Genomic DNA, 23,601 nt, shown 5'->3' with positions numbered 1-23,601 from the left:
CCCTCCCTAGTCCTTTGGTGGTGCCATCTCAGAAAGGACATTGTACTGGTACAATGTGATTCTGTTGCTCAGAAACATCAGGGACCAAGGGAAGGCATTGGTACAGGGGGATGAGAAAAAGCCAGGAAACAGGGCAAAGGTGTTGTAAGGCCTCTTGTGGGTCCAATCATGCCCCAGATCCTCCTGCAAAAGGGCACCGAATGTGAGCACTGTGAAGGTTAATAGGACTTATTTTCTTGTCCCCGAGTTCTCAGGCCCCTGCGAGTGCACTGTCATTTCTAAAGGATCAGATAATACCATCAGATAAGGCCAAGAGGCCTTAAATGTGCCCATTTCATTGGGTGAATTTCACTTTTTACATTGTGGTTTCCTCTAATACAGGAGTGGGCAATTTGCGGCCCTCCAGATGTTTGGGCATACAACTCCCATTATCCCTCACCATTGGCTATTCTTGCTAGGCCTGATGGGAGTTGTAGGCCAAATCTCCTGGCAGGTCACAAGTGGCCCTAATGGGGCTTGGGAGGTAGCTGCCCTAATGGGGCTTGGGAGGTAGCTGCTATGCTCTGGAGTCTCTGGCTTGGCTTGGGCTGGCCCCTTTGAGGGAGGAGAGACTGAACCAGTCATGTCACTCCTTAGCCCTCTTCCTCCTTCTTCCCCTGGCCTGGAATTTGGAATGTACATATGTGTGACATTTTAATACATTCACGAGGGTGACGATCTATGTCAGGGTGGGCAGACAGTAGATCTTCAGATGTTTTGGACTTCAACTTCTGGCATTCCTGACTATTGGCCTTGCTGGCAGGGGCTCCTGGGAGATAAAGTCCAAAACATCTCTGTGTGTCCTTGAGTCCCAGTGGATAAAATCTGGGTCTTCACTGGTGTGTGATCATCGGCAGAACAGTGTGTCTTACAAACCAGAGAAGCAGGAGGCTTCAAAATACATTTCAGCTTAGCTGCTCTGCCCCCCGGTCCCTTTAACCTGGCCCCATTCCAATGTTTCCAAATATACGCACATAACCATCACTAGTGAAACATTCAGTAATGAAGGGACATAAGGAACAGAGGCATACTCCGGCAAGGAGAGCACAGGAAACATTTTTCTTTGTCCACACAGTGTCATATTTCAGCTTCTAACGAGGAATCTATTGTGTTCTTAAATAAGCATAAATAACATAAAGGCTAGGATTGATGAAGAATGCGAAAGAAAAGAAATTCATCAGGATACAAACAACATGTTTCTTCCCCACACAGTGTAGCACTTACTAGTCACATCTAGAGCTACAGTTGCTGCCATTTTCTTACCCTGCAAACAGAGCTGTCCTTTCTTACTGGCAATTTAAATAATACATTTCCAACTGTGCTGCTCGCAGCATCATTCAGAAAGAGAAAAAAATTAACTTACAAAATAACCCCATTCTTCATATGCAATTGTGACAAATAAAAATCTTAAATAAAATAGGTTTCATATTTCTCTCTCTTTCTCTCTGGCTCGCCACACCTCATTCCAACTTCAGGTAGCTTGGCACTGAGTAATTGAACATTAAAAAATCAAGTTTGTAGACTTCATATAGCTGTGTTTGGTGCTCTGCGCTGATGTTCTGGAAGAACTCTGTGGTCATTTCATCAGTAGTTCTCGTAGACTTTGCATAGGTGGGGAACTTGAGATAGTTTCCTACTCCTGCTAGCTGAAGGACATAGTTGGAATCTTCTTCGAGTGTCTCATATTTCCCTATAAGGTCATAATGGATGTGGCAAGGATGGCACAGAGAGGAGACAGTTTGCCAGTGTTCATTGAAGGGCTCTTCTCTTTGGGTGTGGGGGTCTATGAGATAAGCCACAAACTCCTCAAATTTCACGTCGTCACCTTTGTGCAGGGCCTCCTGGGTTGCATTTTTCCTTTGGCGTTTCACAATTTTGGTACCGTATCTCTTGTGAAAGGAGGTGTTGTACTTCTGGGTGAATTTGTTTCTGTAGGCTGACACCAGTCTCTCAAAAGGCTCACGGACAAACAGGAACTTCATGTAGCTTTTCAAGCGATGGTTGATCTCTGGGATGCTGTACTGGTTGAGTGTCTTCAGATTTGATGAGACATGGGCTTTGTTGGCTGGAATCTCCATTGGATCGCTGTATTTGCCCCTCCCAGTCAAGACCATCATGACTCTCTTCCAGTTGGTACAGGCTACTTTGGGTACATAGCAATATATCAATTCATGATCCTCATCAACCACCAAATGTTTGAGGTCATTGGGCGTCAGCACACGACGCTTTCTGCTAGACACGCTGTTGGCTCGGCATGTATCTGTGATTTGATCCCTCCGGATTTGATGAAGAATGGCTGTGCTGGATAATTCCAACTGTGTAAAGAAAGCACAAATGTAGGTAATTCTGGACAATTTGGAAACACTTGCTGCCAACTTAGGCAGGAATTCAGCACCTAGTTCTAATTCTTCTATACACACACATTCCTCTGTTGTATTATCAACACGCAATCCTTCCTTTAACACTTTGGGGTGTAAAAATTACTTGAAAATAGAGAAATTACTTGAGAATTACTTTTACTGGAGAACTAGTGACTTGCTCAAGACCACCTACCAAGCGGAGGTCTGAACCTGAGTCTTCCATGTCCAAATTCAACATTACAACTGCAGTGATCATGCCGAATCTTGTTGTAATTTAAACTTTAAAATTGTACACAATTATTCATTTAGCTCTAGGATGCAATTTCAACATTGCAATACCAATTTGCCATTCTACTTAGTCAAGAAAATGAGCATCCTCCCTCATTTTGTGTAACCTTTTCTGATGGCAGAAGTTACAGCTTCCAAGGCGGGGGGCAGGGGGCAGGGGGACTATTTTCAGCCTTGGGACTGAGATGTCAGGGGCTGCCAGCCAGCAGTGGGTGTTGCTGGCTGGGTGGAGCGGGTGGAGATATCAGCCAAAGTGAGCAAATCTACTGCTGCCATGTGCCCCCTTGTCTGTCTGTCTGTCTCACACACACACACACACACACACACACACACAGAGGCACAGACTGATCTGCAGAAACAGTTGTCACAATCACTATGGTTAAAGAATTCAGATGGAAGCTGAAGCATTTTATTGGTTTCCCATATCCCTAGACCATTTATATCAGGAGTGGTTTACGGACTGTGTAAAATTCACTCCGTCTGTGTTTCGCAGGTTGTCTGGTGCCTTTTGTTCCATTGTCTGCCCACAGATGGATGCAAGTAGTTGTTTTTTTCATTGTGTGGAAAAATGCGCAAATAATTATCTAAGTATTTATGTAAGTATTTACTTAAGTATTTACATAATTTACCTTAGTACGTAATATTTAGCATATTATCCCTCATTCCATTCAACATTTCCTCAGCAGAAACTTCATATTTTCCTACCAATTTATATGTGTAAATTTCAGGAAAGTAAAAAAATCATCTGAAAGTCCATGGACTCCACGCGGCCTGAGAGGGGTCACTCTGCTGTGGATTCCGCAGGTCAGATTCTTAGAAATCCAAGCTCGTTTTAGTCTGTCTCTAATTTCTCCAGCATCCCTAATCAAGAGTAGGGAGACTCGGGCCCAAGGGCCAAATCTGACCTTCCTGTGGTCCCAATTTGACTCTCTGGTATTTCCCAGATGGCCACGCCTCTTCCCCATTTGGTCCCTTTCTCCACAACCACCATTTGTTTGCTGGTTTCCTGGCTTTTGTGCAGTTTCCCCCCTGCCCCATTCTAAAAGGTTGAAATGCCTCTCCTGAGGCTTGGTTACTGCCAGTAAGCGCAAAACACTAAAATATGTATTCTCGGCCTCCCACTTTCTGCTCCCTTTGCCTTTGTCCCGCCCACCACTGGACTGCGGCCCCCGGGAGCTTGTCCAAAATTGCATTTGGGCCTCAAGCTGAAAGAGGTTCAACACCCCTGATTTATAGCCTGGAACGAGATGTAGTTTTCCACATACCTTTTCTGAAACATCGTAACTCTCTTAGTGGTATATAGAAAAGGGACTCCTTCCTGCTCCTATGGTCAAACTCATTTTCTTTGGAAGTGCAGAACCCAGGCCGACCTTTGCTGCTGAGACGCAGCGGGAGGGCACGAGTTTCAAAAAGGCTCCGAAAATGAACACAGTATGCTGCTGACGTCTGTCTCACTCTCAGATTAATCGCCTTGTCTTCCTCGTCGGCTCTGACCTTGGCAAGTGAAATAAAATGTGTGGACGTTTTGGCTATTCTCGAAGGAGGGACAGCGCTCCAAAGTACTGCCTGGAAGGGATTCTTAGCTGGCAACACAGGCCTCTGGTGCCAGCCAAATCAATAAGAGGTCACGGGTCTATGCAGCCTTCTAACAGGCAGCTTTGGTTATACATCATACCACAAAATGCTAATGTCTGTTGCTAACTTTTGTTGTTAGAGGTAGATATTTCTTAAGGATTTTGCAGCGAAACGGGTACATACTTCTGACTAGGACTCTAGGAGTGGAAGAGTCAAAAGCCGCAGGACTCAGACCTGGCACCCATGGATTCTTTTTTCCAATGCCAGGGTGTGGGGTAGGTTTTGGGGTGTGTGCCTGTGTCATGACTAGGGGTGTATGAACCCACTCACCCGTCCAGTCCGGGGTGTCCTCTGGGGGTGGAGGCGATCCATCCCTCCCCCCGGAATCCTTCCTGGCTGGCTCCGCTCCTCAGTGAGTCCGCAGAGCTGCTGGCTGGGCCCGTCCACAGCTGGACTTCCAGCCGCTGCCATGCAAATGGCGTCCAGCGTAGCGGACGCCATTTGCGTCCCTGCTGTTTGCCGGGATAAGCTACATAAATATTTACGTAGCCTATCACGGCCAAGGGCAGGGACACAAATGGCGTCCACAATGCCGGACGCCATTTGCATCCGCATCCCGGCAGCAGATGGCTGTGGACAGCAATGGATGGATCTGGACCGCCGGCGCCAGGTAGGGTCTGTCCCTATCGGACTTCGCGGGGTGGCAGGGGGAGCAGTCCATTCTGCCACAGACTCACTGGAGTCCGTGGCGGATTTCTCCGCCATCCCTAGTCATGACTTGGAAGGGGAGGATTAAACCTCAAGACTAGATTACTCCAATGCACTCTATCTGGGGCTGCCCTTGAGGCTGGTCCAGAAGCTGGACCTAGTGCAGCTCAGCTCTTGTCAGGAGCTGCACCTTTTCAGCATGTAACTCCTTTGCTGAGGGAATTGCACTGGCTGCCTATTCACTACCAGGCCACGTTTAAGGTTTTAGTACTAGTGTACAAAGCCCTAAACAACTTGGGACCAGGATACCTGAGAGAGCACCTTCTCCCTTACCAACCTGCCTGGTCACTGAGGTAATCGGAGGGCACGTCTCTGGTGGTTCCACATGGACCTGTGGCCCGATTGGAGTCCACCAGGAGAAGAGCCTTCAGTGTGGTGTCCCCCTTCCTGTGGAACTCCCTGCCCCTGGAGGTCAGGTAGGCACCAACACTGTGCTGTTTCTGGCACCTCCTGAAAACAGCATTGTTCCAGGAGGCATTCCTTAATTGACCAGTCATAGTTTTTTATTGGTATTCTGTTTTTTAAAATAGCATAATTTTAATCTGGTGTTTTAATCTTTTTATGCTTTTACTGTTTTATCTGTTGTGTTCACCACTCCAAAATCTGTTTGAGATATGGAGCGGTATATAAATATTGTAAACAAACAAACAAACAAACAAACAAACCTTCCCTTCCCACTGCTGCCATCTGTCAGGATTGGTCTCAAGTTCCCTAGTTTGGTTTCTGATTCGGATTCAGATTCAGATTCAAAGACAGAGCGAGGAGAAGCCCAGCCAAGACAGGGAGTGGGGGAGGAAATTCCCCAAGAATATCCAGGAGTCAGTGAAGAACCTTCCCAGGAGGCCAGGAGGGCCAGGCTCAGAGGCCGTTTCCCCCCCTCCCCATGGAAACCTGGCCTCTGTCGGAGGAGGAGAGAGAAGCGGAAGTGACAGATGTCAGAGACTGCAACCCAGCCAAGCGGCTGGAGCTGAGAGGAGGTGGGAGGTGTTCCGCCAGATTGGCTGCCCGTCAGAAGTTGGGTCAGGAGGATTCTCCCTGAAGGGAGGAGCCTAGAAAGAAGCCTGTCCAGCATGGCGGGAGACCTGTCTATTAGTTGAAAGACGACTGCCCTGCTTTCAGGAGCTCTCTTACAAAACTGTTATTTAGCTAATTAGGCCCAGCTTCAGGTGTGAAGAGGTGCTATAAATGGAATAAAAGTTTGTAGATTGCACTGCAGTCTCTGTTGCCTCGCTACTCAGCAGGAGGGCTTAGAATCCACAACACCATCCCAACTTGGAATACCTCTCCCCATGCTTTCTTTGAAATAAAAAACAAGAGATGGAGCTACATGCTCTCTCAGCCATACTCAACCTGGGGCCCTCCACATGAGTTGGACTACAACACCATAGTCCTACACATCTGGAGGACACCAGATTGGGGAAGGCTGCTCTTAGGCAACAGAAGAGAAGACAGCTACAACATCTCCCCTGCCTGACCCTTCTCCTGCCTGCTTCTTCTCCAGGCCTGTCACCTGCCTCCCACCCCTCCCCTGCAACACATGCTGCACAAGATGCATCAAACAGATGACAAATTCCACCATGTGCCATAAGATTATATGTGGCTACAAGTCAGTCAATCCATTTTATTGCCTTGGCTGTAAGTAGTCATGCTGTCCAAACATTGGTAAATAGTGTCTATCAAGAATTCGAGAGATAAAAACAGATTTTGGTAAGGCACATCAAACACTGGGAAGTCTCCAGAGAACTCCAGAGCTGTGGAGCAGACCCCAGGAACGCATCTCTGCATGCTCTTAGCCATGGTAAACTCAGAAGAAGAGGGATCTTGATTTGCTTTGCCCCTTGACTGTGGAATTCAGCCTCTGCACTGTTGGTAAATTAACTGGTTGATTAACAGGATTTTATGCAGCTCCCTGGCAGGGCACCTAACACAGGCCTGCATCAGGGTTTCTCCTCAGCCAATGGAAGAGAGGGAAGGAGGCTGGTCTAGGGGAAAACTGCACACTTAATTCACCATGACTAAATACAACATAGGGTCTATTTTAGACATTACAGAGAGGCACAGGGATGACACAGTCTCATGGATATGCTTTATGTAGGGATATTGGACAAATAGGATTGATCTGGCCCAGGTTTGAGAGTTATCCTAAACACTTAGACTTATTCCAAAATCTGTATGAATGGAAAAAAGCTTCTTTTTACAGAATCCCCATGAGAAAGGAAGACATGGAGGACCACAACTATGAATTCAGGCAAATGGCAATGTTTGGAATGACTAAGGTTCAAATAACGGTCTCAGCTCTACCAGATGTTGACACTGACCATTGAATGTTGCTACTCAGAAGGAAAATATGCCATGTTATCTCTAGACTGCACTGGAACCAGAAACTCACAAAGTTTCCGACATCTAAGTCAATACACTTTTAATAACAGAGCCCTCATTCCTGCCTTGAAGGTAAGCCTTCATTCAGAAAAAAAGGTGCAAAAAGTAAATGAATTCAATGTAGCTTTTAATTTTAAGCTGTTGGCTGCATGCTGAATACTAAATCAGATGCTATGCTGAGAAAAGCAGCAGCAAACCATTCTTTGCCAGGGGATAATTGAGCAGAGTTATCGGAATACTGCAAGATTTCTTGGCATTCAGTATGAAAAAAAGGAAAAATGTGCCATTTTTGGTGACCTTGTTTGCTATTCTATATGCAGAGAATTGTACAATTTTAGAGTTGGAAAGGAGTGGAATTTTGGAGATCAACCCCCTGCTCAATGCAGGATCTACAAAGCAGGATGCAAATACAGCATCCATAAGAGATGGCTGCCCAGTTCCTGCTTGAATGCCTTCAGTGAAGGAGAGTTCACCACCTCCCAAGGCATTCTGTGCCACTGTCAAACAGCTCTCTTACCATTAGGTAGTTTCTCCTAACGTCTAACCAAAATCTGCTTCCCTGCAATTGCCGCCTATTGGTCCTAGCCCTGCAACAGAGAACAAGTCTGCTCCAGTGGAGGCTGGTGGCTCCAATGTCAGTGGGGCAGTGAATCTGCTCCAGGTTTCAGTCAGAACCAGTCACGATGCTAGAGGGGCTATCTAAGGGGCTTCACCCCTTGGATAGCTCCTTTAGAGTTCTGACTGGTTCTGACTGAAACCTGGAGCAGATTCACTGCCCCACTGATGTCGGAGCCAGCAGCCTCCACTGGTCTGCTCCATCTTCTGCATGATAGCTCTTCAGATATGTGAAGACAGCTATCACGATGTCTCCCCTCAATCTTCTCTTCTCCAGGCTAAACACGGCTCTTTCAACTGTTCCTCCCAGGACTTAGTTACCAGACCCATCACCATCCTAGTCATCTCTAGAAATACTTCAGTTTGTCCATATCCTTTCTTAACATTCAGAAAAGGGTAGGCAGTGGTGGGAATCACACTCATTGACTCAAGAAGGAAGAGCATAGCAAAGAGCAAGAAATGGCATATTCATACCAGGGCAGCAAAGTTTAGTTCAGGGGTGGGCAATGTGTGGTTCTCAGGCCAATGCAGCCAATGTTTCCCCTGGTGCCCCCCCCCCATATTGAATTCAGAGGCCGCAGCAAAAACCCAGCAGTTGCTACTGAATCTCTGGTGGTGTTGTTGTTTATTCGGTCAGTCGCTTCCGACTCTTCGTGACTTCATGGACCAGCCCACACCAGAGCTTCCTGTCGGCCGTCGCCACCCCCAGCTCCCCCAAGGTCGAGTCCGTCAACCTCTCTGGTACAGAATCTCTGGTACAGAGGGGTAATACAGTCAAATTCAGCTAAAAACAAACCCTTTTACCCCACTGTGGGGCATCACTGCCAAAATTCAGTGGCAAACTGGCTTTTTTTTGCCACCACTAAATTCAGTGGCAGCAACAGGAATGTGGCATGTGAGGGGGTTCAGGGACCACTTTTGACCCCCCCCCCAACCCCTGGGTTTACACTCCTGCCAGTGCTGTTGCATTCAGTGGCAGTGGCAAAATGTTGCTGGTTTGCCATTAAATCCCAGCAGCATAAGCATCTCATTCAGCTAGGGATGGATTATTATCCCACCCATTGTAAAATATTTGCTAGCCTGATCAAAGCTCTTTACACGCTGAAATTCAGATGAATTGCGTGAAGGGCAAACCAAACCTCAAATGCACTATGAATTTCCCCTTGAGTGAAATGCTGGTGCCGACTCCAGTTGGAACTGCCTCATTCCAGAGCACACTTTCATTAGGAAAGAAGTCCAAAGTTTGCACCGTTGTACTAGTAGATGTTGGCCGCTCCAATTAAAACAAGCAGAACGTCTTCTTCTTGAGGATCCACTCAGCAACAATGTCTCCCAATGACTCACAAGGACAGTGATGTCTGTTTAATCACCCAGCTCTGCCTCATTGGTTAAGCAGACCGATAGCAGGTTGTTGTTCTTTTAAAGTCCTGAAGTCTCTTGACGTTTACAGATGTCCCTCAAGACTGAAGAAGAATACTGGTGCGGTGGAGCCAGGCCTTGCAGGGATACAGTGCTGGCACTTTTTTTTATCAGCAGGGAAGCTGACATCACCTCCCCCCCCCCGCCACCCCCCAGTTCCCTGTTCCCTCTGAGCTTAGCTGCAATCCTCACAGTGGCTGGGAGGAAATGAATTCCCCTAACAACAGTATATTGTTCCCTGTTGTGATGCAAAGTATTCTGGGGATGGCTTGGTCTTGAATGGGCAATCAAGACCCATGAGCTTTACAAAAGACCTGCTCCTGGTGGAGATGAAAACTCCTAGAACTGGTTTGTTGATATGGAACAACACAGCTACCTGAATTTTTGGATTCTCCTTGTGGGGATAGGCAGGATTGTGGGATCTACTTCTTTGTTTGTTTGTAAAACCCTTGAAATCCCCCAACTGGAGCCTGGTGCAAAAGACATAGGAGCTGTTTGCATGTAATGATGGCAAATTGTGGGTTAATCCATCAGCTTCCCCAGCAAATCCATATATTGCTGCCTGTTGTAATGCAAAGTGTTTTGGGGTGGCTTAGTCTTGAATGGGCAATTAAGACACATTAGCTGGCTGTGGATGATGGAAGTTGTAGTCCAACCCATCTGGAGGGCACCAGTTTGGGGAAGGCTGCCTTAGGTTGTTTTACTTCATTGTCCCACAAGCTCAGCCACACTATTTCCTTCTCTTTTTAATTAGTGACCTCGTATTGTTACATGTATCTTCCCTTTTTGTTGCCTGTATTTTTAACTGTAATTCAAGAGAAAATGCCATGTAAATTCCATAAAGCTGCTGGAATCTAATTTCTGTACCTGCTCTTGGCACATGTATTTTGCTTATGCTGAGGTTTCAACTTAACCTTGATCTTGGAAGAGCAGGACTTTTTCATCCCCATTTGTAACTGCCACTCACTAATGTGCACAGGAGGTAATTGACCTAGGATGCCCTTTATCCACAGGCTTAATTTGGTCACACAGCAGCAGCATCTTTGCTTTTTGTACCTCCCTACTGATGTTCCCTCACTAAAAGGAACAACACCGCACCCCCAAGGCTGCAATCCTCTGCATGTTCAGAAGTCATAAACTCCCAGCATTCCACAGCCAGCTATGTAGGACTTTTTCCTGCCTAAACATGCGTAAGATTGCACCTTACACCTCCCATTAAGCACTAGTCCTCATTAGGAAAGGACAGATCTGTCAGTTTCACTTTCTCCTGCATTCACATTTTAAAATCTTAAATTCTTTCAGTCACAAATCTGAATACATTTGTGAATTTTCGTAAATTCTTACCAAAATCGTATTGAAATAAAATCCTCACCCATCTGCACGGGTCAAATTCAGTAGGTATATGGGAGAGACCCATGTTGTACCTGCCTGCCATTTAGCTATTAAAGATGAGGAACCCATCAGAAAAAAAGAGGTGGCAACCCTAATTCATTACCACAAATACGGATGAATGCAAAAAGATTCAAACCCAGACTTTTAAGAGCTAAGCACTCAAAGCCTTGGGCCTGGTTGGATGTGCCTCTCTCTCTGTTTCAGTGTCTCCCACATTCCATTTTTTAAAAAACATTTTAAGTTCTTTCCATTCAGAATATGGAAAAAAATGTGAATTTTGGTAAATTCTTCTCAAAAAATAACTCAGACAAAATTCTCAGCCATTCCTAGGAGTTTGTAAAATATAAACTACTAAAAATATATACAATATATACAAATATAATTACAAATATGATTTACTAGCAAACCCTTTTAGATTAAAGCTGCATTGCAATCAAGCCAATGAAGTTGTCTGTGAATGAGCAGACTGTATCAGGGTGCTCAGTGAACATTTTTGTAAGCACCACAGACCAATCCCCAGAAAGTCAGAGCATCTGCTAAAGCCATGGCCCATTGCCATTGTTCAGCACATTTCCAGGACAATCCACAGTCCATCCCCCCCGCCCCAAGTGATACCAATAACAAGATCAGAGCAGATGAAATAAATGCACAGAAGTGTATTGCTTTGCTGGGTTAAAATGACATCCCGTTATGTTATCCTCAATGTCAACAAAGGCTGCAGCGCTGAAAAGAGTTGCAAGCTCCTAAATCAATCTGATGCATGAGTATAGAGGTAGGTACATGACTGAGACCTCTGGCATGATTCACAAGGATATTTTTAATGAGCTGTTATGGGATAAAGTCATAATTAGATGACTTTTTTTTACATTTATATTGATGGTGACTAGTCTTGTGAATGTTTGCTACCCAACTCCAGAAGATGCTGGGATGGCAACCACCACCACTGGGTTGAAGCCACATTTGGGAGCTTTTCCAAAAGGTGGCCAGTTCCAATTTCAATAATTTGGAGCATGCACAAGATCAGTCACACTATAAAAGTTCACCACATCGCCACTAAGGTAAAACAATAGTCAAATGAATCACACTTTTTCAGTAAGCATTTAAAATTAAAACCAGTCAGGAAAAAAACTAGGAAACTTGAATTATTCTTTTTGAAATAGCGTCTGGGTTGTTTTTTCTTGTGCTATTTCTCATGAAAATGAGTTAACTGTGCGTAGGATACAGGACACATTATAGTATTTAGGTTTGTTGACCTATGGATTAAATCCACAGGGTGTTTCAAAATGATGGACCCAATTTCAGAACAGTATATTTCACGATGGCAACATGCTACAATTACACCAAAAGTTACAAACGGTGTAATGAGTTATCAAGTTTTACTAACCATTTTATAAATGCTCAATGTGCCCTCCACCTGCTGTATGGACAATACCGAGACGATAGTTGAATTCGTCTCAAACGCCTCTCAAAGTGTCTTCTTCCACTGAAGTCACCGCTGCCGCGATTCTGCTTTTGAGGTAATCTAGTTTAGTCACTAATGGTGGCACAAAAACACGTTCTTTGACGTATTCCCACAAGAAAAGTCGCAGGGTGTAATGTCTGGAGATCTTGGGGGCCAAGAGTGTAGCGCATAATTTACAGATTCAGTCTTGCTGAACTGCAGAACACAAAACACCTTGGTCGCCATCTTGCGAATGACTGAGGCTATGGGCTGTTTGTGCGCTGGGAGAGGCATCTAGCGGTAATCATTTGAAACTCTATGCCCCACCCTTTCAAGTGGTAAGAGTTCAGTCATGGGCGGTTCGTGGTTGCAGAGATATAGCGATTTCAACTCAGCGTAGAGTTGGCTCTGTCTTATGTTCTGATTAGATGACATTTCGACCATTGAAACTGTCCCTATATCTGCCAGCATTTTGTAAAGGTGGCCAATACATTTTCTAATCCTCCATCAATGTTATTTTATTAGCGTACCCAGAAATGTCTAGTGTAAAATTAACTTAGGATCTTCTTGGTCCAGGCACAGATTGTTGCCGAAAGCAGGGCTGGGGAAACTTATGATCCTACAGATGGTGTGGAACTCTAGTTCCCATCAGCCCCAGCACAGCCAATGGCCAGGGATGATGGGAGCTTAGGTCCAACATCCCGTGGGCTACAGGTTCCTCACCACTGACCTAAAGCCCTTTTGACACTGGAGGTCCCATGCTGATATGCAAGGGTTAAAGGAGATCGTTCTTTATTCTTTCCCACAATCTAAAGCAACCTCTTTCAGCCCGAGGGCCAAATCAATTGCAGAGAAGCTTTTGGGAGCCACATTGCCGTGATGGGCATGGCCAAAGGCAAAGGGATGGGGCCAAAAATACAAAACATACCAGCATACTGTAGCTTAAAGCTCTTAGTGCCAGTAACCAAGGCTTAGGAAAGACATTTCAGTGTGGGGAAAATGCAGAAAAGCTGGGAAACCACTGAACAATCGGTGTTCAGTGGCTTCCCAGTTGGGGGAAGGGGCTGGGGGAAGGGGCGTGGCCACCTGGGGAACACAAGAGGCCAAATTGGGACTATGGGAGAGGGGTGGATTTGGCCCCTGGACCTGAGGTTCCCCGTGTCACATTCCTTCGTCCTTTCCCTTCGCAATGAAGACACTCCAGGAAACAAGGCTTCGAACTACATGACTTTATTAGTTAAGGACCAGCTTCTTTACAAATGCAGATTCTAGGAAACTCTCAGACTGCAACGAACCAGCTAATCCACACATCTTCAAATATCAACAGAGGAGGAGATGAAGTGGAACTTAGAGAAGTTGCCAGCGATCTGGGCAAGAACTTTGCAGCCAGACACAGCTCCCCCCTTAGGGTGGCCCCCTCCTATGTTGGGTTCCATGAGTGGCCAACCTGGTGAAGCATCTGAGCCCCACCTTTAATTTTTCCCTCTTCGCTCTGCGACAGACCCTAGCATCCCTCAAGTTGTGCCCCTCGCTCTACTTTCCCTCCTCCGAAACCTGGGTTCTCATGGTGGAGGAAACGGGGGGCTGTCCAGGCTGGGCCATCTGTGTGTCAAGGTCTTGGGAAGAAAGTCTCACCATATCTGGACTCACTAGGGAAGGTGCCTCCCCCTTTTTTGGCTGTTCCCATTCTGAATATGAGTTGCCAGACATCTCCACATGCTCAGATTCATTCCTGACACCCCACCCCCACTCTTAGGCCAGCTTCTTAGCCACGACAAAACCACAAAATCAACCAAATTACTCTTCCTCAGTGCCTGAATGATCCAAATAGGTTGGGAAGTTAAGTGCAGTGTCCCATTTTGAATCAGGGCTGCAGTGTGTGGTGAGGGAAGGTTAAAACTTTCCCTCTCCCACTGCGGTCCTGATATAACCCACCTACCCCTGCACTTCAATAAGCAACAGAAAAAAATAAGCTCCCATTGGCACCAGTGTAAGCAATCAACCCTGTCGTTAATTGCAGCACGCGGGGAGGGGGTGGATTTTTGTTAGGACTGCAGTGAATAAACCCGCCCTCTCTGCATGCTGCACTTCCAATTCAAAATGGACCCACACACACGTCCACACTTACTATTAAATATAAAATCTCAAATGACACTGCAGGCAACACATTTAACATCACATGTAACTAGGCCCTAAAATCTATTTGACAGAAAAAAACAACCATCACCCTATATCTAACAATTTCTGTGAGGCATGGCTGGACCGCACCTCTTCCTTTAAACTCTAGAAAAGTGGTATTTCTACCTTCAAGGAGCTCTTGGGGAGTCTCTTTCAAGTGCTTATTTTCTTCAGAAGGCTTCTTGTTAGTTTCTCTCCCCTCCTTTTGTATTTGCTTATTATTCTATTTCCAGTTGCAGACAGTCACCGTCTGACTTGCATTATAACCCTTTCATCAGTTCTGAACACTTGCCAGGCCCTAATTGTTCCACTCTGTTGATCTGCTTGAACATGCCAGGACCGCTTTTTGTTGCTTCAGCATCCTCATTAGGTTTTCTGTCCCACCAGGCGCATGAAGAAATCCCAGCAAAAGCAGAAAGCTCAAAGGCATCTTTGTCAGGTATCTACCAGGTACCTCTCTTTGTCTCCCCAGCATCCAAATCTTGAAGTACTCAGCCAGTGTTACTAGACTAAATTCTGGGCAGGGGTGTTGTTAGCACGTAAACAATTTGGGGTCCGGGCCTTTATGACACAAATTTGCATAAAATCTCCATATGCTAATTTCTATCTATAAAAGCAAATTTAGAAATAATTGTGAGGATTTCTTTAAATTTCACAGGAGGCAAAGCCAGCCAATTAATTTCTCATCTAAATAATCTAAAATAAAGGAAATCCTTCAGTTTATTTACTTATTACATTTCTATACTGCCCAATAGCCAAAGCTCTCAATTGATTTGCACCCTGCTCCAGATCATCCCAAACCAGTGGAATTTTTTTCTAAACTTAATTGCCATGCCGGGGAAGATTGTGGTGGTGGTGGGGATGCTGCAGCATGTAGGGTGGGGAGAGTTAACCCTTCCCTCCCCCACTGCTTGAAAACTGCTCAGCAACTAAGCTGAGAAAAAAAACACCCTTCTATTAGTGCCAATAGATACTCAGGGTTTTGTGGAATAGACCCAGGGCCCTGTGAAATAGATTCAGGGCTTGGGCCCCATGGGGCCAGACCTAGCAGTGTCCCTGATTGTGGGACAGACCAACCAAAACCTTGCCCTGCAACCTACAGGAGCATCTTACTGTATGAACAATGGCTTCTAAGTGCTACAGTCTGAGCTGGGATGTGTACATCCAAAGTGGCATAAGAAAACATCTAAAGAGATCAGCAGAGGGAGGGAAAAAGGCACAGAAACAGTGGCAATGGGAAGGGAAGAGGAGAAGCCAAGCTGGTAGTGGCCCTGTGAGTGAGATACATCCCATTGGCTACTCTGGAAGAACAATTTTCAGAGGGTAGCCATGTTTGCAAAACTTATGCCAGAATAAGGGTGCAATCCTATGCATGTTAAGTTGTAGAAAAGGTCTACAACCTTGTAGGCCTTTTCTCTGTCTAAACATGGATAGGATTGCACCCTTAATGTATTAGTCTTTGAGGTGCCTACAAGACTCTTTGTGACTTCTCCTTGAAAAACAGGACACCGTGGTCCAATACTACTACTACTAATAAAAAAATGGTACGGATGTATTTTTATGTCAACTAAGTGGGGTGTGATCTGGGTTTGGTTTGTGTTTACCTAATGTGGTTAGCTCTTCCTTTGCCAAAACTTTCTTATGTGGAAGACTAGGGGTGGATCTGCCAATTTCGGTTTCTCATTTTTCCAATCATAAGTCTGGTTCATCTCAAGCTTTAAGAATTTCTTCAATCTTAAGTTTGGTTCATCTTGAACTTTAAGGTTTTTTTTAAAGTTATAAAGATTCATAAGCATTTTTGTGCACATTTCTCCTAAGGCATGCATTTTTGTATGCATCTTTGCCTAATATGCACATTTTTTGCAAGCAATATTCATATTATATTGCATTTTTAATATTACGTTCCCTAACACAGGCATTTTTGTACACATCTTTTGACTGGAGAAGTCTATTGCAAAATTCAAAGAAGCGCAAACTCTGAAAGATGATGGAGTTTTGGTTTGCATGGTGGTTCGAAATTGCGAAATTAAGGACGTTTGCATTAAAATGCAAACTGAAAGGATTTCTCCCTCATCCCTAGGGAACACAGTCATAAAAGAAAGCAGTCATAGCAGGTTCTTCCCAGCTTCACAACTGAATTGACAGATGAGCATGTTGCCAAATCAAACGCATGGTTCAAGCTGTCAGTCTGGCATACTGCTGCTTTTGCATCATCCAGGTTAATGAACTTCCAGCAGAAGCAAGCTTGCCACTCTTCCCATCTCAGGCACCTGGGTTCACTTTGTTAATTTCTCCCAGATGGAGGAGGCTGTGGCGGCAGCAGCAAGCAAAGGGATGAATGTGCAGAGTGGGGCAAGATAGCAACTTTCACCGGTGTTCGATTTATCGAGATGCTCATCTGTCAAGTTCAGTCGTGAAGCCAGGAGCAGCACAGAGGGTGAAGACTGCACAATGAGTCTGATTTTTAAAATATTTTCCTCGGTCTTCATCCTAATCCACTCAAAATGTTTATATCGGTCTTCATCCCAAAATAGTTATATCAGTCTTCCTCCTAAACCACTCAGAAACACTCTGCATTTTAGAGCATTTAGCTCGGTCACCATTTTACGCTTTTGGCTGCAATCACCAAGACTAATATTTTACTTCGACAAGTAAAAATGAGCTTCACAGGGTTTTTAATCAATCCCAGGGGGCTGGGATGGAGGTAGGAGGATTCACTCTGGTTGTACTTTTGCTGCCCAGGGCAATAGCAAACGTGCACTCCTCCTCGAGATGTGTTATTGAGTCTGCATTACTCTGTAAGGCCTCCTCGAAGTTCCCTCATGAGCAGAGCTGTTCTCTGCAGCGAAACAGTAGCATCTGCAGCTGCCTTTTCTGTGCAGGTGAAATTAACATCCTGGGGTCAAAACCTCCCCTGTGCTGCTTTTCAATTATTATGACCTCCTAAAGGTACTACTTAGGAGATCCTTTGGCTTGCCTGTAATTACACACATCTGGAACAGGTTTCCATTTTGCATTTTTGTTTTTATTTCTTTTTACTAATTTGATATTGTTTTGTTTCCTCATAGGGAAGGTGCTCATTTTCTCCATTCGACCAGTAATGATGATAATATGAAACTGAAATGTAAAAAGAAAACCATGTGCGTGTAAAAGTTTTTAACGATCAGGAATCTATATTTCAAATGGCATGAAAGGGAGAAATGAACAGTCAGCTGTCTTCTTATTAGACACAGTTGCTCATATTCATGCCCAAGGTTTCCCCATTTAAAAAAACACACAACAAAACAATAAAGGCAGCATTTGTGCCGTTTTTAATAATTAAAATGTCCTTTTTACATATTCCACGCTGGTTTATAATGACACATGCCAAATGGAATGTTAAAATTCCATATCATGCTTTTGAGGTGAAACTATTTTCAGAGACAGACTTTAAAATATTGGTATTTAAATTTTTGATGAAGTTCAGTAGAATTACTTTACACTGAAACATCAGTTTGACGCAACCTCAACTTTATTTATCATTGTAAGTTGCTCTGTGAGCCTTTTTTGACTGAGGAGCAGTGTAAAAATGCTTTAAATAATGCTGGCTGGGGCATGCTGGGAATTGTAGGCCTATTTTCAGTCTAACCATGCATAGGATTGTGCCTTTATGTGGTTTCACTTTTGACCACTGAATCTATAGTAGCATACTAAAATCAGCTTTAAATATCAGGAGGGTCAAGGAGCTTGACGGGTACCAAAGGAGGTCTCCATAGGCATCATGTCAGGGAGCCCAGGCATAAGCTAAAGTCTAAATAAGAATTAAATAAACTGAAGTCCAAGTATTGTGGGCCTACCCAAGTGGTAGGTCATTGCCTAAAACTGCAGTGGTAACTCAGGGGCAATTTACAGATTACACATGGATGTGTGTAACCATACCCCTGCTGGGGGGAGAGAGAGAGAGGGTGTGTGTGTGTGTTTGTGTGTGTGTGTGTTTGTGTGTGTGTGTAAATACACTGGCAGAGGGAAATTTATAAACCTACCCGTATACTGCAATCATCATCTGAAGCCCTCCTCCAAGTGCCTCCTCCAAGGGAGGCTTGGAGGATGGCAACAAGGGAGAGGCCTTCTTTGTGGTTGCCTCCCACCCCCTGATTAAAGAATGTGCTCTCCAATGAGGCCTGCCTGGCACCAACATTGTCATCTTTTCAGTGCCAAGTTAAGACCTCACCCTACTCCCAGGCATTTGACAGCATATGATCAGATTTTTTTGCTGGTTCTGGGCTTTATTGTTGATTGTTTAAAATTGTTATATTTGTTGGAAGTTACTGGTCTTATATTGTGTTATTCTATTGTATTTTTAGGGTTTTACTCTTTCTACCCTGCCCACTGAGGGGGAGGAGCAGCAGGCGCCACGACCTACTTGCTCACTGGCTCTTGGCCTGCCATGCAAGCAAGTGGTAGCAATGAAGAGAATGAGGAGGAGCAAGAGCGGGGAGAAGGAAACCTCACTAAGGCCTATTGAGTGTGTCTACAGAGGGCCCTCAATAACTTGGAGCCAGCACTGATGCTGGTAGGGTGTGAGCCCCAATTTTAGTCAGGCCCTGCTTGAAGGGGGGGGGGACCCAACTCAAACTGGGGTCACCACATTCAAGTAGGGGGCTGTGTCGCAGTTTGAGTTTCCTCCAGGCAAATACTCAGTCCACCTTGGTACTCTCATAGCTGCTTCACCAAAGGCATTGGCTTTGGGACATGTTTTGGCCATAGCAAAATCCCTGACTCCCCCCCCCCCATGGGTTGTATCCAATGTTAGTCCTTCTTCGAATAGACCAATTGAAAAGAATGGGACTTAGGTTAGACTAACAATATGGTGTACCCAGTGTGGTGTAGTGGTTAGTGTTGGACTGGGACTTGGGAGTTGGACTGGGACCAGGTTCTAGTCCCCACTCGGCCATGAAGCTCACTGGGTGACTTAGGGCCAGTCAGGGACTCTCAGCCTAACCTACCCCACAGAGTTGTGAGGATAAAAATGGAGGGGAGAGGGACAATGTAAGTCACCTTGGGTTCCTTGCAAAAGGAAAGAAGGAAGGATAGAAATGGAATAATAAATAACACTGGATACAACCCTATGTGTGCTGCTCCCTGCTTTGTACAAAAATGAGCAAGGAGGACTTCTGGTAGCAAACGTATTTCCATGTAGATCCAAGGTGGGGAACCTGTGGCCCTCCCAATTTTGTTGGTCTCAAACTCCCCTCAGCAACCATGGACCATGGTTAGGGATGATGGGTATTGTAGTCCAGCAACATTTGGAGGGCCACAATTTCTCCATCCCTGATGTAGATGCTCCACTGCTTTTGTTTTATGTCAAACTCCTGCTCAATACTCCCTCAGGGCAAGCATGAACTCAGTAATATCATTTGACTTCCATCTGAGCTTTTAAGCCAACAAAAAGAACAGAACAGAAAAGAAACAAAAAAGACAAAGAAAAAAGGAAAGCAAACATTTGTGTGCAGTAGTAAGGCCAAAAAGTTAAACACAAATGAGAGGAACTTGCCCCAGAGCACATATTCTAGTTGGAGAATTAAGATAAATAGCTACCACAGTCCTGCTTTAAACATCTGCTCTTGCTTAGGTTTTTAATCATTCTGTTCTCTTGCCTTAATCTACAATAGGGAGGCAGTGCGGTGAGGCGTGGAGGCATAAATGGCAGGCTAGATTGTCCCGTTGCTGGAAGCAGAGAAAATATGCCAGGCTCAGATGAACATTCAGAAAGACAGACAGCCAACCACAAGTTCAAGTGAGGAAAAAGGAGATGCTCTTTTCCCCACTCTGTATTTTGAAATCATTTCACTCTCATTCTGAAATCATCACTTAGGCCACTGTTTAGGCAGGTTGAGGGGAAGAAAGGAACTGTGCCCAGCCCGCATGTTTCAGACCTCATCTATACCTGCACAGTCAGCTCACCTGATCTACACAAGTAGCCATTGTTACAAAACAATAAAACGGGTTTATGTTGTCTAAATGCCCAAAGTACAAATCCCGTTGCAGACAAATTAAAAGTAAGTGCCATGTTTGCTTTCTCTAGACTGCCAGTATACTAAAATTCTATTGCTGGGGGAGAACATTCTGGGCACTGTATGCATAGTTAATGCAAGACTCCTGTGTTGTTGTTCCTCTGGAAAAATACTGCAGGAAGAGAGACAAGGAGCGTTCAGTTTCTGTTGCATAGTAGGGCCATAACATGGCCCAAAGGAGGCAGATTAGAGAACTAGTATTATTTGTGAAAAACCATGTTTTAGCGGCTGACCGAGGAATGAGCTACTAACCACCCAAATTAGTAAGTACATCTGAGCAACGCAAATACCTGCCTCTTGTCGGGATTTGAGAACATAAGAACTGCTGTACGGAATCAAACCAGCACTTCTGCCACCAGACTTCGGGGTACCATTTACAGCCACCTTTCCTAATATGATGCCCTCGAACTGGGTTGCTTAATTACTTACATTTCAGAGCATTTGTATGCCAGTGCTTCTTCTCTTCTGAACGGTGCATTTGTAGGCCATTGCCTCTTCCCCTCTAAAAGGTGCTGACACAACTGTCGAGCTAGACAACTGAACTCACAAATGCAACTGTCAAATTAGACAACAGGGTTCACACACCTTAGCCCACACTTCTTTCTGTTGCAAGGTGGTATTGGGAGGATGAAATTTGAAGCAAAGAAATGGTGAGCAGGCAAAGCATGTTTAGTCCTTCCACTTATCACTTCTTTTCAACTACCACACCATGCCACCCAGTCTGTTTTATGCCCACCAAGCATCACAGGTTCCAAAGCAATTACAGATATTTTGCAGCATACCCGCCGATGGAAATCTCAACACGATAGTGAACGGATATTTTTCTGCTGTACATTATGTTGCAATTCCAAATGCAGAATAAGAAACTTGAACTCTCCTGTCATTCATACTTGCTGTAGTGCCACATAAAAACCTCCTCTGTGTCGAGCCATCGTAAGGGTGGTGAAGGGTGCTAGAAGAGCCCCTTGCCACACTGTTTAACTCAAACCCTCCACAGATACACATTCCAAATGCCTGTACAGGGCTGTAGAATCCACCAGATTCCCTCTGCAAAACAGAATCCCTCTGCAAACACTGGAGTACCGACAGCATTCTAGCTTCAGAATGAAATTGAGCATGCACTGCATCGAGACTGCACTGTACAAGGTATTTGTTTATGTTTGCAAATCATGCAAACATGTCCCATCTGCAGCACCAAACACTAATGCGAGCAGGAGAGCATGTTCTCTGAAAATGCTTGCAAATTCTGGAAAGTGTGTTCATGCTCCGAAAAAAATGTGTATTTTCACACTTTACTCTATGGGAGAAAAGTACTCATTTTTGGTGCACTTTTTTTTTTTTTTTAAATGTGCCTTTCCCCCATTCAAAATGCATACTTTTTCTGTTCGAATGAAACAACAACAACAAAAAGTGTGAACAAACAAATGAAGTGAGATGATCTTCAAATTGGTGTTTGGAAAATCTGGGTGACCACGAAAATCGCTTGTTCACCCATCCCTACACTACATAACCTTGCCAGCAGTTACTGCTTTAGCCTTTAATGGGGCAAGAAAACTTTACTAACTGTTGAACTGCTGCACAGAACTTCACCAAGCCAATGAAAGATTTGGTCAAGGAAGGATTGGCCTTCCTTGACCAAACTGAATAAAGTACATCAGTAGTTTTCACCTAGATTCAACAGAAATATAGGATATGCCTCTTAAAAAACAGAGTGACACGACGAAATGTGTCAATGTTCGGCACTTTTTTAACTTGCTGTACCAGGGGCAATTTTTATTGGTTTGCTTTGAAATTTGACATGTTTGTACAATTTAATAAGTGGAATACTGAGGCTTATAATGGGTTGGGGTTTTTTTTTTTTTTTTGCAAGTCGCCTTAACTAAAGGGGTACTTCTGTCCCCTTTAATAAACACATCCCTTGTTACCAACTTCTCTTGGAAAACTGTCCTATTATACAAGTGTCTGAGTTTTTTCCTGATACTTTCAACCAAAATTCAACCAAACATTTAGGCTCCTCCCCCTAATCTTGGAGGTACTAGTCCTCTCCAGTGTATCTGTGGCCTGCTTAATATGCAGTGGACACATTAGTTTGGCAAGTACAACAGCAGTATTACCTCCCATTTATTACATGTGCTACGCTTCTGCTAATGCAGAATTTGGCAACATGTTCAGACAAGTTACAGCACAGATTTATCATGAACTAGCAGGCTGCAATTAGTTTGAATATTCTGTGTGCATGCAAAATAAAGTAATTTGCATGCAACTTCTATTAATATGGCAGATGTACAGTTGAATACATTGCACTTAGTCAGTAATAAGTTACCCTGCTTTGAACATGGAGGTTGAGCTACCTTTAAAAAAAGAAAACTTGATATATGGATTCAGCAACCTTGATGGTTGTAAAGCGCAGTGGAATTGAGCAATAAAAGAAAACTTTTTTGAATTTTCTACCATCACGGGGCTACAACTTACCTCTGAAACCATAAGTGGAATTTGTTTTGTATAAGACATTTTGACGCATGTAACTCAAAGACTATGTGTTGCCAACACCAGTATTAATACAGCTCAAAACTGCATTTGGGGTTTTTGGCCACAGACTCACGCAAATTGCAAGAGCAGATTTTTCTCATTTGGTGCTTCTGCTTCATCCCATTACTCCCTGAAGTGTTTAAAATGTGCTTAACCTTCGGACACGTGTCAGGCAATAACAGAGCGCTGCAGTATGGAACATCTCATGCACTTTGCACATTAAAAATAGCCAGACAAAAAAGTGACAATTCTACAGTTACAGACTAATTAAGGGCACAATCCTACTGAGACAGATGGTTGCCTCAGACTTCCTCTGAAGTCAGAGGCAGCCACCTATCCAATGCAGGGCGGCTGAAGCACCAAGGAGAGGATTCCTTCCATGCTCCAGCTGCCTGCAGTTTGCCTTAGACACCCAATTTCAGGTGTCAAAGTGTGGCTTCGGGGAGGGGGTAGGAACAGGGCTGGAGACTGCATAGGAAGCTGTCAAAAACATCTTCTGCGGTCTCCTCCCCTCCCCTGGGAACGCCCCCTTTTTGCCCTGACCGTGCTCTGTGTTACAAGCACG

The 23,601-nt window shown here is 44.6% G+C and overlaps 1 protein-coding gene across 4 annotated transcripts in view; it reads right to left on the bottom strand.

Annotated features, from left to right (window-relative positions):
* Positions 1–1,104: 1,104 nt before the first annotated feature.
* The window catches only part of CHST11 (carbohydrate sulfotransferase 11), a 311,449-nt gene continuing 288,952 nt past the window's right edge, over positions 1,105–23,601 (bottom strand). For 3 of the 4 annotated variants that reach the window (XM_084809649.1, XM_084809648.1, XM_084809647.1), the window contains one exon: positions 1,105–2,354. In XM_084809649.1, the coding sequence (XP_084665775.1) occupies positions 1,500–2,354 (855 nt within the window). In that variant the 3' untranslated portion in view covers positions 1,105–1,499. The remainder of the gene's footprint in view (positions 2,355–23,601) is intronic. The other variant, XM_084809650.1, reaches the window with a different exon arrangement.

This window comes from Heloderma suspectum, chromosome 7 (genome assembly GCF_057233095.1).
Source record: "Heloderma suspectum isolate Gila_16-S chromosome 7, 16-S_ref, whole genome shotgun sequence".
NCBI lineage: Eukaryota > Metazoa > Chordata > Lepidosauria > Squamata > Helodermatidae > Heloderma > Heloderma suspectum.
This window is presented reverse-complemented; position numbering and strand designations above follow the sequence as displayed.